At 46.1% G+C, this 15,030-nt stretch overlaps 2 protein-coding genes across 2 annotated transcripts in view; one reads left to right on the top strand and one right to left on the bottom strand.

Moving 5' to 3' along the window:
• LOC310829822 (gasdermin-A3-like) overlaps positions 1-4,581 on the top strand; it is a 19,363-nt gene extending 14,782 nt beyond the window's left edge. Inside the window, exons 10-12 of the mRNA XM_083708804.1 lie at positions 946-1,123; positions 1,487-1,560; positions 3,263-4,581. Of these exons, the coding sequence (XP_083564930.1) occupies positions 946-1,123; positions 1,487-1,560; positions 3,263-3,496 (486 nt within the window). The 3' untranslated portion in view covers positions 3,497-4,581. The remainder of the gene's footprint in view (positions 1-945; positions 1,124-1,486; positions 1,561-3,262) is intronic.
• ZPBP2 (zona pellucida binding protein 2) lies at positions 4,580-15,030 on the bottom strand. The gene is made up of 8 exons (XM_083708858.1): positions 14,795-15,030; positions 13,606-13,686; positions 10,836-10,961; positions 10,045-10,206; positions 8,531-8,749; positions 7,383-7,468; positions 6,046-6,223; positions 4,580-4,702 (listed from the first exon to the last, which is right to left on the bottom strand). Exons 1-8 carry the CDS (start codon positions 14,895-14,897, stop codon positions 4,605-4,607), a joined length of 1,053 nt encoding a protein of 350 aa, XP_083564984.1. The 5' UTR covers positions 14,898-15,030; the 3' UTR covers positions 4,580-4,604.

Here is a 15,030-nt window from a genome sequence, read left to right as displayed (position 1 = left end):
TGCATGTAGGTGTAGACCAGGGTTTCCCAAGCTTGGGTCTCCAGCTGTTTGTGGACTACAGTTCCCATCGTCCCTGACTGCTGGTCCTGCTAGCTAGGGATGATGGGAGATGTAGTCCACAAACGGCTGGAGACTCAAGCTTGGGAAACCCTAGTATGGACACAGACTAAATCTGTAAATGTCAGGGTTGGAGAACCTGTGACCCACCAGACGGGGGCTGGGGGGGGGCTGTAGACAAAACGGGAAGTGCCTCTTTGCCCTGCTGCCATCACTGACCTGCTCATGCCACTGCTGGCCTAGAAGCAGCACAGATTTGGGGGAAGGGTTTGCAAATTTTAGGTAAGATTTTGCCCCAAATGGATGCAATCATACCCAAAATTAGAGTTGCTGGTGGTGGTGATTCTCTGCCACTGGTGGTGGCAGGCAGGTGGGACACTCATTGGCATGCCACCTGGAGGCATCTGCCACCTGAAGCAGCAGCCTCACTCACCCTGCCTACTGGCTGGGCCGGCTCTGCCTCTAGATGTTGTTGGACTACAACTCCTATCATTCCTAACTATTGGCCATGCTAGCTGGGGCAGATGGGAGCTGGAGTCAAGCAACACCTGCAGGGCCACAGGTTCTTCTTCATAGCGGGTATGTACCCTTCAGTTTCAGCGCTTGTTCCGGAAAGCTGCTACCAAAGTATCTTCTTTCTTGAGCTTCCAGCCTGTCTGTTCCAAGATCCTGGCTTTACCCAAACTTATCCACTCAGTCTCTGCACCTAATCACATTGCTTATCTTTCCAGAAGTCCTTAATTTGAACTTAGCAGCAAATATGCATCTCAGCTCTGGGGGGGGGGGGGGGGAGAAAAGAAAGGCATTGGGAGCTAAGGGCTCTGCTATATGTGGCAGCTATCCATTTTCACCCTTGTTGACTGACCAATTGCTATAATTTCCCATCAGCTGGAGCTTTCTATGGCAGGAAACAGTGTCGACCACTCCATGCTGGAGTCCCTGAATGAGGAACACCGACCTTCTGTGGAAAAGCTTCTTTCCTATTTAGGGATTTCTCAAGACACAGAGTGTGTGAAAAACCAAGATCTCTGGGGACCAGTCAACTTCCTTTGTTCTTCTCTAGATGGTATGGAAAACACTTATCGGTTGGGTGTGTCTGCTTGGCTTCTCCAAAGCCAGAGGGGTTGGTGGATAGTTTTTGCACCTTCCTTGCAAGCCTTTAAGCCAGGCATACATAGGCAAACTCCGCCCTCCAGATGTTTTGGGACTACAACTCCCATGATCCCTAGCTAACAGGACAAATGGTCAGGGATGATGGGAACTGTAGTCCCAAAACATCTGGAGGACCAAGTTTGCCTATGCCTTCTCTAAGCCATCCATCCAGACCTGTCTGTTCTGGATAACTTTGCGCATGTGTGTGTAAAAGATGCTACCATCCACATGTGACAGTATTGCTCCATTCATCACGTCTTGGGATTTGTGTTCACAGACTTGGACTATGAGATGCTACCACTGCTGAATACCATCCTGGAGAAGAAGAAAATGGCCCAGCAGCTGGAGATGGTGAGTACCTTCCGGCTTAACTCCTTCCATGCAGTTTTTTATTCTTATTATTTTAAAGAAAAGATCAATACCAAACATTCATGCCTAGAGCATGGACCACTCTTGCCAGAGTGGTGCATGCTCTAGTTATCTCCTGCTTGGACTACTGCAATGCGCTCTACATGCGGCTACCTTTGAAGGTGACCCGGAAACTGCAATTAATCCAGAATGCGGCAGCTAGACTGGTGACTGGGAGTGGCTGCCGGGACCACATAACACCGGTCCTGAGAGATCTGCATTGGCTCCCAGTACGTTTCCGAGCACAATTCAAAGTGTTGGTGCTGACCTTTAAAGCCCTAAACGGCCTCGGTCCTGTATACCTGAAGGAGCGTCTCCACCCCCATCGTTCAGCCTGGACACAGATCCAGCGCCGAGGGCCTTCTGGCAGTTCCCTCATTGCGAGAAGTGAGGTTACAGGGAACCAGACAGAGGGCCTTCTCGGTAGTGGCGCCCGCCCTGTGGAACGCCCTCCCTTCAGATGTGAAGGAAATAAGCAGCTATCTTCTCTTTAAAAGACATCTGAAGGCAGCCCTGTTCAGGGAAGTTTTTAATATTTAATGCTGCATTGTTTTTAACACTTGATTGGAAGCTGCCCAGAGTGACTGGGGAAACTCAGCCCGATGGGCGGGGTATAAATAATAAATTATTATTATTATTATTATTATTATTATTATTATTATTATTATTATTATTATTATTATTATTTATTATGATGATGATGATGCCTGGGAGGTATTCATTTGCTCTTCCCTCACTCTTTACATCAGGACAATTTTCCCTTAAGAGTTTTAACATTTTGTTATGGCCACTGGCTGTCTCTTTCTTGGTCATCCACTCTGCCCAAGATGGTTCATCTTTCCTCATTGGGGAAGGAACAGTTAGGAAGAATGTAAAAGATCTTTCTGGAGTATTTTGAATCAGAGTTTGGGGGAGGTGACTTCTCCCTAGTTACGGTGAGGTGAACATGTGTGCATGTGTGAAGAAACAAGAAAGCAGGCTGGGAACAGACTAAAGAGAAGTCTATCAGTGGCTACTAGTCCCTATGGTTGTATATTACCTCATATATTACAGGTACCCCCGCGGCAGGAAGGTAAACGGTGTTTCCGTGCACTCTGGCTTCCATCACGGTGTTCCGTTGTGCCAGAAGCGGTTTAGTCCTGCTGGCCACATGACCTGGAAAGCTGTCTGTGGACAAACACTGGCTCCCTCAGCCTGAAAGCGAGATGAGTGCCGCAACCTCATAGTCGCCTTTGACTGGACTTAACCGTCCAGGGGTGCTTTACCTTTTACCTTTATATTACCTCAGTAGCTGAGGCAGTATGTCAGTTACTAAGAATCCAAAATGGGAGTGTGTTTTTGTGCTCAAATTCTGCTTTGGGGCTTTCCACAGGCATCTGGTTGGCCACTGTGAAAACAGGGTGCTGGACTAGACAGGATTTTTGTCCAGCAGGGCTTTTCTGACGTCTTCTTCAGTTACTGCCTTCTCCCGCAATTCATCCCAGGAATTGTACTCCGCTGTCTCTGTGAGCGCTCAGTTCACATGCACTTGCGCGCCCAAGGAAGGCAATTATTGCTCATATGCCAGAGGAAGGGGCACATGTAAATTGGCCCTTTCACTCATTTTGTCCCATTCTCTCTCTCCCTCTTTTTTTTACATCAAAAGATGGATGGCATTTTGGAGTGGATTCTTTTTGGCGACGAAGGCAGCGATTTCGAGATTCCACATCATTCCTTGAAGAACGAAGAAATTCCCCTAGCCATTGAGATGCTGCAAACTTGTGGGCTGGATTTGGAAGCTGGGAAAGACTCCACCGTCTGTTTGTGGAGCAACGAAGCCCGTTCAGAACTGGCTGCTCTGTATTCCAGCTTGTATGCCCTGCAGATCCTAAGTGGGTGAAGCAGGAAGTAAAACAGTTCCTAAGAAGGCAAATCTTCCCCCCTGTTGCAAGGGGGGGGGGTCAGCTGGGCTGAGGACTTAAGGTGTAAAGCCCTGTACAGCACTCAGTGCTTCCACCCTCCAGTTCTGAATTGGCTGGTGCTTCCTGCTTCTCCGCTTGTGGAATGGAGCGATTGGAAGACCACAAGAAGTAGCAAATGGTTTGCATTGGGTGATAGATAGAAGGCTGCTTGGGAGTGGTTTGCCATCCCAGTTACCATCCTAGCCTGTATGGTTTTCCATCTTCTGATGCATCTTTGTGAAATCCAGCCACATGGTCCAGATGCCAGACCAAGATTGCACATGAGGTCTTCATATCATCAAATGCATGATTCTTGCAGGAACCTTGGAAATATTTGTTGACAAGGTTCCTCCGCTTGGCAACCCAGACATGTGGGCGGCATATAAATAACATCATCATCATCATCATCATCATCATCATCATCATCATCATCACATCATCATCACCATCATTATTAGGAGGGATATTTGGTCCAAAGGCCACATGTAACATTAATACAAATGTGGAGGCTTCCTGTTTCACAGGAAACTGCAGCTAGTCAACAACTAGAGTGTAACCCTAAACTATGATTATCCTAAGACTTTTCAGAAGAGTGTTATACGGCCTCGTGGTCCAGCTTCTGTATGGCGATACACTGTTGGAAGTGGGAGGAGCCAAATTCTCAGCTGCTGAGTTCAAAATTAGGAATAAATTCCCTTGAAACGAGGGTCACAAATTGTGACTATTAAGACACTCAGGATGCCTAGAGACTAGTATCGTTCAGGTGTTTTTATTGGGATCAATATTTAATTTTGGAGATGCCTTAGTTTTGCTTTATTGGTATTATGTTTCCACATATTTATTGTTAGCTATTTATTGTTAGATCTTATTATGAATTATGTGCTTAATTTTATTGTATATTTACTAGACATTCCATGGTGGAAGTAAATACAGTGCTATCGTTTCCATGTCTTTCTTTGACTCTCGTTTGAACCCATGATTGGAGCAGAAAACGATGAAATAACAAGTCTTAGGCTCCACTCTCCATTTTTCTCATTTTGTTTTTATTTAGCAGGATTTTGCTCCGTAGTTTTTAATTCGTATATTTGCACACGGCTGGCAGACCACTGCATTGTTTGGGCTGTAGCTTCCGGGGTCACAGGCCACTGCGAACCAAATGGGCAAACGTCATATTGGGGAAATGAAGCCATCTAATGGGTTATCAGTTATGATATTCTTGCAGCAATCAAGATTATATATCTACCTCTCCATGCACACACATGCAAAACATATGCACAAAGGACCAAGTGCAACAGCATTGCAATCATTTGTCTAACCTTTGCAATTAAGGAAAACATTTATTTACAATTCCAAGTTATTTGTCAAATGGCCATTCCCTCATCTTGCGACATTGCATTTATTCCACAAATTCATCAGGTTTGTTTGTTTTTATTGTTAATATTTTGCTGCCAAACTTCCAGTGCTCATTTGTTATCTTTAACATCAAATCCTCGTTGTAGTAGTGACAGTGGGAAGCAAAGCAATTTTCACAGGATGGGAATTACAAATAGCAGGGGTACCTTGGTTGACGAATTTAATCTGTTCTGGCACCTCTGCTTTCACCCGCCTCCAAATGTCGCTACACTGTTTGTATTTACAGTGGTACCTCGGGTTACAGACGCTTCAGGTTACAGACTCCGCTAACCCAGAAATAGTACCTTGTTTAAGAATTTTGCTTCAGGATGAGAACAGAAATTGTGCGGCAGCAGCAGGAGGCCCCATTAGCTAAAGTGGTACCTCAGGTTAAGAACAGTTTCAGGTTAAGAACAGACCTCCAGAACAAATTAAGTTCTTAACCTGAGGTACCACTGTATATGTGTGCAGAGGGAATAAAAATACTTTTGGGATAAATATTTCAATAGTATTTTGAGTGGTTTTTGGTTGGGCAATGTGCTGCAGAAATGAATTGGGGTTGTTGATTTTTTTTTGGCCAAAGTGGCACTGACCTAAAATAGACAGATTCACCCATCCCTGTTTCTAAAAGGAGCAATTGCACCTCTGTACTTTTGAGGTTGCGTAGGAGGTGTTCTCTCAGCCTCAAAAAGCTGTGCTCAAAGAGCCCTTATATCGCTTGATTTAATAGGAGAAATCAAGTGGGCATTCATTGCTGGGTGATCTCAGCCAGTGGCGTAGCGTGGGGGGTGCAGGGGGGGGGCGGCCGCACCGGGCGCAACATCTGGGGGGTAGGGTTAGGGGGCGCAAATCCATGGGTTAGGGGGTGCAAATCCACGGGTTAGGCGGCGCAAATTACTTGCCTTGCCCCGGGTGCTGACAACCCATGCTACGCCACTGATCTGAGCCCAACCTCTCTCAGCCTCAGTAGCTACCTTGCAGAGCTGTGATAATAAATGGGGAGTGACCTTCCCAAAGCCATGTGTGCCATCCCAAACACTTCAGAGGAGGATGGTGAGGATGGTGGGAACAGATAGATAGATAATAAAACAAATACCGCAGCAATTTGCACAGTCGCTGTGGGCGATGTCGTTTTTCCCAAACCCTGGCCGGCAGCTGTCCAGCCGAGTGACTTGTAAACTATGGTCTATGTAATGGATTGCAGGGGCATTCTGAAACTCATGTTTCATGATGTACTGCTGCCTACGGAAGAACTCTTCCACGAGCGACTGGGCCTAAAACATACAATTAAGTCAGAAAAATACAACAACTTGCATGTTGACTGGATGCATCAACGTTATATATTTCCCTACATGTAACAAGGGGGGCTTATTCCTTCTCACTTCCTTGCACTTGCCAGTGCATTCTATAGCAACCATTTCATTACATAAAGGAACAAGATTTTAGTCCCCATAAATTGTGCACTAACATTTGAAAATGCCTGCGGAAGACCCCTCTAGTGTTCAAACATCTATGCTATTTGAAGTTGCTTGCTCCCTGCACTTTTAAAGGATAGCAATGGGCTATGTGAAGGTATTCACGCCCCTGCAGTGCATGTCACAAGGAGCGGCATCTGCTGAAATCACCCTCCCACTTCAGGATAAAAACCGAAGGTGCAGGAACCCTGGCCTCTAGGTTATGGCTGCTCCCTTTAATTTCTCCAGCCAGTGTTTATCCCCTCCTTTTCCTGTCGGCACTGCCAGCCTCATTGTTCAGTAGGCTGTCATGGCAGCCATGCTTCTTAGTAATACTGTGCATGTGCTAATGGTAGAGGGTGCTTCTTGGTACTGGTAGGGCAGGCCAGGGAGACCAGGAGGAGGTGGAACCAGAGCCAATGATGGGCAGAGCCAAGTAATTCTAGTTTGGTTCCCACCCTGCTCCTTGCTGAGTTCTGCCAGGGCAATGCTGAAACCAACACTCAGGGCCATCCCCTCAACTGGATGCATGTAAAGAGACAGGCAGGTAGGCGCTGGCAGAGGGCAGATTGAGGTTAAAGGGGTAGTGCCCCATTTACCCTAATGGAATAACCACAAGGGGTGGGGGGCTTTCAAAACAGTTAGCCAAAAAAAAGGACAACTGCAGCAGATGTGCAGAACAGTTAGTGATCCAAGCACTGCCAGTTGGGGAGAGGGGGCACTTACCTATCTCCACCCCAAAAAACCTAACTTAGAGAGCAATTCGAACCCAAGATACTGCAAGAGAGACCTGTTATGACTTGTTAGTGTACACAGGAGGCTATATGCCAAGGAGAAGGGAAAGGTATTTTATGCTTTGTAAGCTGCTCTGAGCCTCTATTCCCTCTCCTCCAACTCACTTATCTTGTTAGCATTTTGGAATGTATAACTGTTGAATATTCCAGTTCAGAATTATTATTTTTTTGAAAAGAACTCTGACCTTTTGAACACGGTTGTTGGTCACATCTTCACAGTCAGAGGCCATCTTGCGACAGATAAGTTCCCAGCCAGGGGCAAATGGACTCACTAAAAGGCAAAGAAATACAACTGCCTGCTGATGAAAATTCATTTCTCTGATAATTGTGCCTAAAGAATCACCAAAGACAGGATTTTTGCACTCATTCCCAAGCCTTATTTACTCACAATTAAACCTGGGCGATTGGAATGGAATTTGCTTCCAGGAAAGGTTGCTTAGGACTGCAGCCAAAAAGGCTGCCTTCTTTCAAGCTATATTAGATCTGCCTTGTTTAGGAGTGTTATTAGAAAAGGACGGACAATCCAGGAGACACATAACCTGTCTTATAGCTCCATCTTTGGGCCAGGAAGGGGGGGAGGAAATAAACCCCAAACCCTAAGCTCTTAAAGTGATGGGTGAAGCAAGCAACAGAGGAAGGAGGAACGTGGCTTCAGTTATACTATAACCAAGTACCATGGACAGCGACAGAAGGCCTGGCCTATGGCAGTGGCTTTCAAACTTCTATCTTGTGAGAAGACTTTTGCCATTGATTTCTCTGCCATTAAACCCCAGGGCCTTGCAGCAAATTCTGGGGCATGTTCTGCACTGCAGGCAGCTCTCATGATGTTGTTTGGGCTTTCACTTTGCTCTGTGTGAGCCCATGTGAACCAAGACCCAATCCTCTCTGGTGGCTGCATATTGCAAGGAAGTTCAGTGGAGGTATGCAAGAGACCTTTCAGGAAGTTTGTGTACTGTTAGAAAGACAGGGCACTTTCTCTTCTGATAAGAGATAAAATGCCCTTTAGGGAACCTCTCTAAAGGCCAGTCAGGGGGATCTTTTATCTCTGATCTTAGCACCAAACACCATAACACTGAGATTGGAAATAAGTCCTCTGCCTGCTGTTTAAGAGTAAAAGGCAGCATTTCCCCCTTTTATTCTTAAAGAACAGGCAGAGGGTCTATTTGACATTTCAGTGCTGTGGTGTTTGGTGCTAAGACTGGAGATAGAATATCCCTCTGACGGATCTTTAGAGATCCTCTCTAAATATCTAGCTCTATGTGGATCATCCCACCACTGTTTCCCGTTGGCCAAAGGCCATGGTGACAAAACAGAACCACCCCTCTTCTGTTACCTTGAAAAACAATGAACAGCTCGTCTTCTAGCCCATGTTTTGGTCGCTTGACAGAGAAGCATCTGTAGGACGTCTCGCTGATACGACACGTCAGGTGGGAAATCAGATTGTTCAAGATCTTATTTAGCTCTTGAAAGAATTGATGATTTGTTGTTAGACGGCACTCTTTGGTCGTAAAGTGAACAGCCATTCGATACGTGTAATCTGGTTCCCGATATGCTTTAAAAGATGGGGGTGAGAGGAGAAATGTGTGTGACTCTAAATGGTATGCACTATCATTTGCTGCTGTTGCTAACCATATTTATCAATTTATAAAGCACCTACCGCAACTACGATTTGTACATAAAATAAAAGACCCAGGCTCTTTTCTCTCAGGCTTATGGTGTAAGATAATCTATTGTTTTCAGGCCTCGGTCAACATATTTGGGTTGTGATCTATGAATTGGCTGCAATCTGACACCAGGTAAGCCACACCAGTAGTGCTGCTGCTGTTTCTCTTTCTCACTTAAAGTTTCTTTCCTTGGCCACTAAAAGTCAGGGAAGAAGCAGGGCACCTGGGACAAGATCCATGAAGAACAGTCATGTTAGCACAACTGTAGTTTAGTATAATGTCCATGAGCTAGAATGAGCATTCATGTGCTAACCCTTTCCTCTTCTCTTGCACAGCCAGGAGGAGTTTAAAGCTTCACGTTTAAGTTAACCATGGCCTTTTTTCGACTGACGTACTGCGGTTAGCATTAACAAGCCAGCTTCAAACCATGGCTTGGGTGGTTGGCTTGTTTAAGTTCACTATAGTTACTCAGAACCATGGCTCCAGGACTGGATCATCTGGGAAGCTGGATGGGGAGAAACATCAGAGGAGCATGCAAGCTCAAGGCTTGCTCAGGTTTGTTCCAACTCATGCGCCTTGCATTAAAACTGTGAAGCGCCCTGAGACCTGCAGGTATAGGGCAGTATACAAATTTAATAAATAATAACAAATAATTAAAACTGTGGATTAGTATGACATGTGAACCAGCTCAGTTTCTGCATATTAGTAGTAAACAGGTGCTCTGGGGCACTTACATATAAGCAATTAGTGCAGAATCCCAGTTTAATTGCAGAGAAAGAGAAGTGCAGAAAACCTGTACCTGTGCCCCCCCTCTGTGTATGAGAGAGAGGGGGGAGGGGGAGAGAGAGAGGTGTTGTCTTGGCCAGCTCTTGTGCCTTTTATAGCAGGTTGATCTGTCAAAACAGGCACAGGTAACACCTTCCAGATAATGGAGATAAAGTACCTATGGTGTCTGCAGATTTAGCTGCTGTCAAAGGCACAGGAGTAGGAGCTAACTGAAAAGCTGGCAACTCTAGTTGAGTCCTCATTAGAGGACGGTGCATTTCTGAGTATCCAAACTTCTCTTGTATGTTTTGAAGGCTCAAAGTAGCCTGATTCAGTCCTGTTTGTGAGCCTAGGAATTAGGCAAGGCCTAGAGCAAGAGTTAGGAGGGCACAGGCAAGACAGGACTTGCTTTTCTTACCATATACCATAAACCTATATGTCTTGAATATCTCTCGTTCTCCTTTCATGTCGGGCTGTAAAACTCTGTAAGAAAGTGTGCAAGTGTAAGATCCAGACAGGTGCTCTGTAAAACCGCGCACCATCAACTTTCCAGTAGCTGTGAGATTCACATAACTTTTCCCTAAAAGAAAGAAAGAAAGGTAAAGCCAAGTCAACAGACATGCAACATACATGAGCCTAGAGAACCTGTGCTCTAAGGCAGCTGCAGGCATGCAAAGGATCTGGTGGGAGGGGTACTACAATACATGCAAATGGCATCCTAATTTTGCTTTCTGTGTTGGGGCAGCTGCCACCAGTAGAAGTCACTATTAGCGCAGATACCAAAATAAATGGGCCTGTTTAACTTAGCAAAAAAGGTTAAGGGGAGGTAGGAAGCCATATAATTTCCCAGCTGTCAGTTTCAAAAGTGATTTGCCATGCGCCAGGGCAACTGAAAGTCAGGAAACACAAGCCCAATACCCTCTTGGGCAAATGGAAGTAGTTACACAGTTATTTGGATCCCAGCAGACAAGCACCTAATTTCTGTGCTACTCGGACACTCTAGTTGTGGCACATTATGGTGTATGGGTGAATCCATCTCTCCATGTGGAGGGGGTGAGTTTGTAGCCCTGTCTTCAAGAGGGAGTTGAGCTAGAAAGCTAGAAAGCCTATTGATCCTTTCTATCGCAGGGGGTTGGACTAAATGACCCTCGTGGTCCCTTCCAACTCTACAATTCTATGATTTCTGTTTCTGCCAAAAAAGTAACTCACGTCTCAGGTTCAGTCCATCTGGCCCAATCCATAGGTAGTTGGGGTCTATGACTTCACTTTGTGAAAGTGACAAGTCCATGCACACTAGGAAGGGGCTGTCTCTGTGTACTTTGACATAGACATTCACTGAAGAAGAAGAAGAAGATGTTGAAAAATTGTCATATCCTGAGCATAAGTAAAGATAAAGGTAAAGGACCCTGGACCAGGGCAAGATTTAGATGAAGAGAGGTCCTAGGCTACTCCACTTGTGAGGCCCTTCCCCACCCCCACCCCCACAACTAGAAGAAAATGGAAAAGTGTTATAAACAAAAATGCATAAAATTAATACTGAAAAACTTCTGCAATAACTGAACTTTGTGAACCTTTTGTGGCCTGGGCAGGCCGTGTTGTCCTCTTATATGCCTGCTGGGATTGACAAGGCATCTGACCCTCAACTGAATCTCATAGCTCTCCTGTAGCTGCCTCTGATTAGTTCATTTAACTCTTAGTGGAAATAATAAGCATGTGCATGGAAGTTGCCAAACCAATTAACCAACTGGAAGGATTACTCTTAATAGCACCAGTTTTCCTATAACTTGATATTGCTGGATAGTTTTGATGAACTGCAAAAGCATTTTTAGTTGGCTTTCTGTTGCCACCCTGGAACTTTTCTTTATTAGTGCCACTTTGTTTTGTACGATTCCTTGCAAATGAAGGAAAACAACTTTTCTGCTTGTATATGTTGATAATATAATTTTGGTTACTGAGGACAAACAAGGTTTTACAAAAACCTTGGGTGCAGATTGGGTGCAGGCCTGGCCAGGACATAGGCGTCCTGACTGTGACAAAGGTGACCTGTGTGCTTGCTTGCTTGCTTAACAGCTGTTGAAAACTTTAAGGTCCCTGCTCTCCCTTCTTATGGTCTTTGTAGTGGACCTGGAGACTCCAATAGAGAGCATTCCATGTCAAGAAGGAGGGCAAGTGGGCACCCTATCAAATGACAGGGCAGGAGCTACACGGAGCAGGGCCTCTTCACTGGTGGTGCCCATTGTATGCCTTGCTCTTCCCAGACCTGCTCTCTTTTGGTCTGTATTTTGGAGCTTTATAATTTAGGAAGACCATGGAAGAACTGGTTGTCAAGTCTTATCAGTTGCTGACGTATGAGCGGATTTTATTTGCTGCTATTCTGTACTTCTGGTGCACCAGGGTTTACACCAGCATAATAGAGTTGGCCAGGATGCCAGAAGGGATACAATTTACGAGCTTTCTCCATTATCTGCACAACAGGGGGTGTTCAGTCAACAGTGCAAAGGCTGAGCTGAAGCGTTTCCTGCTGGTTATCTGCTTTCAGCAATAGGGGTTGCTGTTTGGTAGTACCCAATTGGTTAGCTGTCAGATTCTAGAGCTCCCTATTGGTGGCTATTAGGTAATTCAAAAAATACAGAGTCCGTTCATAAAACACAGTGTTCATTCATAAAGCAGTAACATAAATCTCCATTGCTACATATTGGTTATATATTTCAGCAGTTGAATGTACAAGTTTATGGCCATGCTGTAGTGTAGTGCTTATGCGACTGTGAATAAAGGGTGGCTGGGCTCATTGTCTCAGGGTTTGGGGGGGAAGAGGTGACAAAACTGATTTCCATAACAAGCCCTTGAGTCTGTACTCTGAATGATGACACCAGGGACCTAGAAGGTTCAGGGCTTGTCAGTCCAACCCCTGCACAGTCTCATCAGGGCTGACCTTAAGGCAACTGCAGCAATTGGACCAAATTGGGCACCGCGGGCCGCTCCTAAGGGTTCCCCTGCACCAGGGGAATCTAGGTGAATTTTATTTATAGCTATAAGATTCTGCAGACTTTGGCTGTGAAGTGGGGCCCTACGAAAAAATAATAATCAAGTTGCGCCCCGCTGCTTCGAATTGGGCCCACTGGCTATCCCTGAGTCTAATAGTTGCTGGGCCTGAGTTGCCTTGCCCTTGCATGAAGTCTTGGGTTTACAATTTTGGGAGAGGGAAGACTGCAGCACTGGGGAGCAGGCAGGCTGGTGAGGCCCCCTAGATTTAGAGGCCCAAGTTGGCCTGTCCTCACATGAAGTCTTGGGTTTACAATTTTGGGAGAGGGAAGACTGCAGCACTGGGGAGTGGGCAGGCTGGTGAGGCCCTCTAGATTTAGAGGCCCAAGTTGCCCTGCCCTCGCATGAAGTCTTGGGTTTACAATTTTGGGAAACGGAAGACTGCAGTACTGGGGAGCGGGCAGGCTGGCGAGGCCCCCTAGATTTAGAGGCCCTAGGGTTCAGCCTACTTAGCCTATACATAAATCTGGCACTGCCCTGGACAGTTAACTCCAGTCAAAGGTGACTATGGGGTTGTGGCGCTCATCTCGCTTTCAGGTTGAGGAAGCTGGCGTTTGTCCACAGACAGCTTTCTGGGTCATGTGGCCAGCATGACTGAACCACGTCTGGTGCAATGGAACACTGTGACAGAAGCCAGAGTACACAGAAACACTGTTTACCTTACTGCCAAGGCGGTACCTATTTATCTATTTGCACTGGTGTGCTTTCGAACTGCTCACCCCATCGTGGGGATTCAAGCCGCCGACCTTCTGATTGGCAAGCCCAAGCGGCTCAGTGGTTTAGACCTCTTTCAATAAAGTGACACAAACAGGATACGATGCTCCTGTTGAACTTCTAAGAATTATCTCTGCTCCTTTCATTGGTAAACAACAACAACACACACACACTGTATTCCATGCACCGTCTTAATTTTAGAAATGGAAAAATACAATGTTACCTTTATGGTGGGTATTGCCATAAATGAAATTCTTTTTAACTGACGTAACAGAATACTGTTCTTTGCCCACTTCATTTTTGACTGCGGGGAAAATAAAATTATTTAATGATTAGAGCACATGGGATTGAACCACAAAGACCTGGAGTTAAATCTCAACTCACACGAAGCTTGCTCCATGACCTTGGACCAGTCAATGCTCAGCCTACCCTTCCTCACAGAGTTGTTGTGAAGATAACAAGCATTACAATGCAATGCAAGCTGCCCTGAGCTACCTGGAGGAATAGTAGGGTCTGAATATGAAGTGAGGTTCAATCCCAATAAAATGAAGATGTTGGTAGGTGGTTTGTCTGACGAAAGAGGATGGGGTGGGGGGTGGGCAGTGGCTCTGCATTTGCTGCAAGCAGCAGGACCTCTTGCACCAGCCATGCAAATGTGGCCAGCTGCAAACACAGGACAGGCTTCCTATACCTCTCAGAATGGCTTAGGAAGAGGGAATTTCATCAGATGGTGTTTGCATGGCAAGCCACCCTAACGTTCTACCCAAAATACTTGATGTGGCACACAAGTGGGCTCCAGCAGAATGAGAATGAGTCAGATTGAAGGGCATAAAATAAGCCATAAGGGCATAAACTAAACCTTGGAGGATTTTTTGCCTGCAAAACCTGCCACTATAAATGTGACCATCTTTGAGGTGCCGCAACAAGACCCATTTTTGTTGTTTTTGCAACAGACTCAATTACAGTGGTACCTTTGACTGCGAACAGGATCCATTCCAGAGCCCTGTTCACATCCAGAGCAAAATGCAACCTGCGTCTGTGCATCTGCGCGTGCGCAGGTCACGATTCGCTGCTTCTGCGCATGCATGTGACGTCATTTTGAGCGTCTGCACATGCGTGAGTGGTGAAACCCAAAAGTAACGCATTCCGTTACTTCCTGGTTGCCGCAGAACGCAACCCGAAAATGCTCAACCTGAAGCAACTTCAACCCGAGGTATGACTGTATATGTAATGGTTCCCCCCACCCCACGTCACCCAGTTTCTGTACCCTCTGCGAGAAGGCTAGGCCTGAGAACCACCAAGGGGCAGACCCAAGTGATGCTCATCGGCCGGTTGGTCCTGCCCCCTGGGGAATCCCGGTACCCAGACCTGCATACCATTGGCCGATCCATTGTAAAATGGATGTCACTTACCTTGGGTCAAGGCCATGACAGCATTCAGCATGACCCCCATCGTGAGGAGAAGGTGGGGGGCGATGTACAGGGGAAGGGGTGACCAACCGCTGCCGCCTTGCATGGTGCAATGGAGAGTCCATCCTTTTCTGCTACTCTGGCCCTCTCAGCCTTCTGTCCATAAGGGGAGGAGAAGGGGGAAACAAAGGGAGATACCCCTCCTGCGTCCAGTCGGCGTTCCAACTGTCACACCAACA

Source organism: Podarcis gaigeae (assembly GCF_964106915.1).
Source record: "Podarcis gaigeae genome assembly, chromosome: 13".
NCBI lineage: Eukaryota > Metazoa > Chordata > Lepidosauria > Squamata > Lacertidae > Podarcis > Podarcis gaigeae.
Note: the sequence above shows the minus strand (reverse complement) of the source record. Positions and strands in the feature narration are given on the sequence as shown.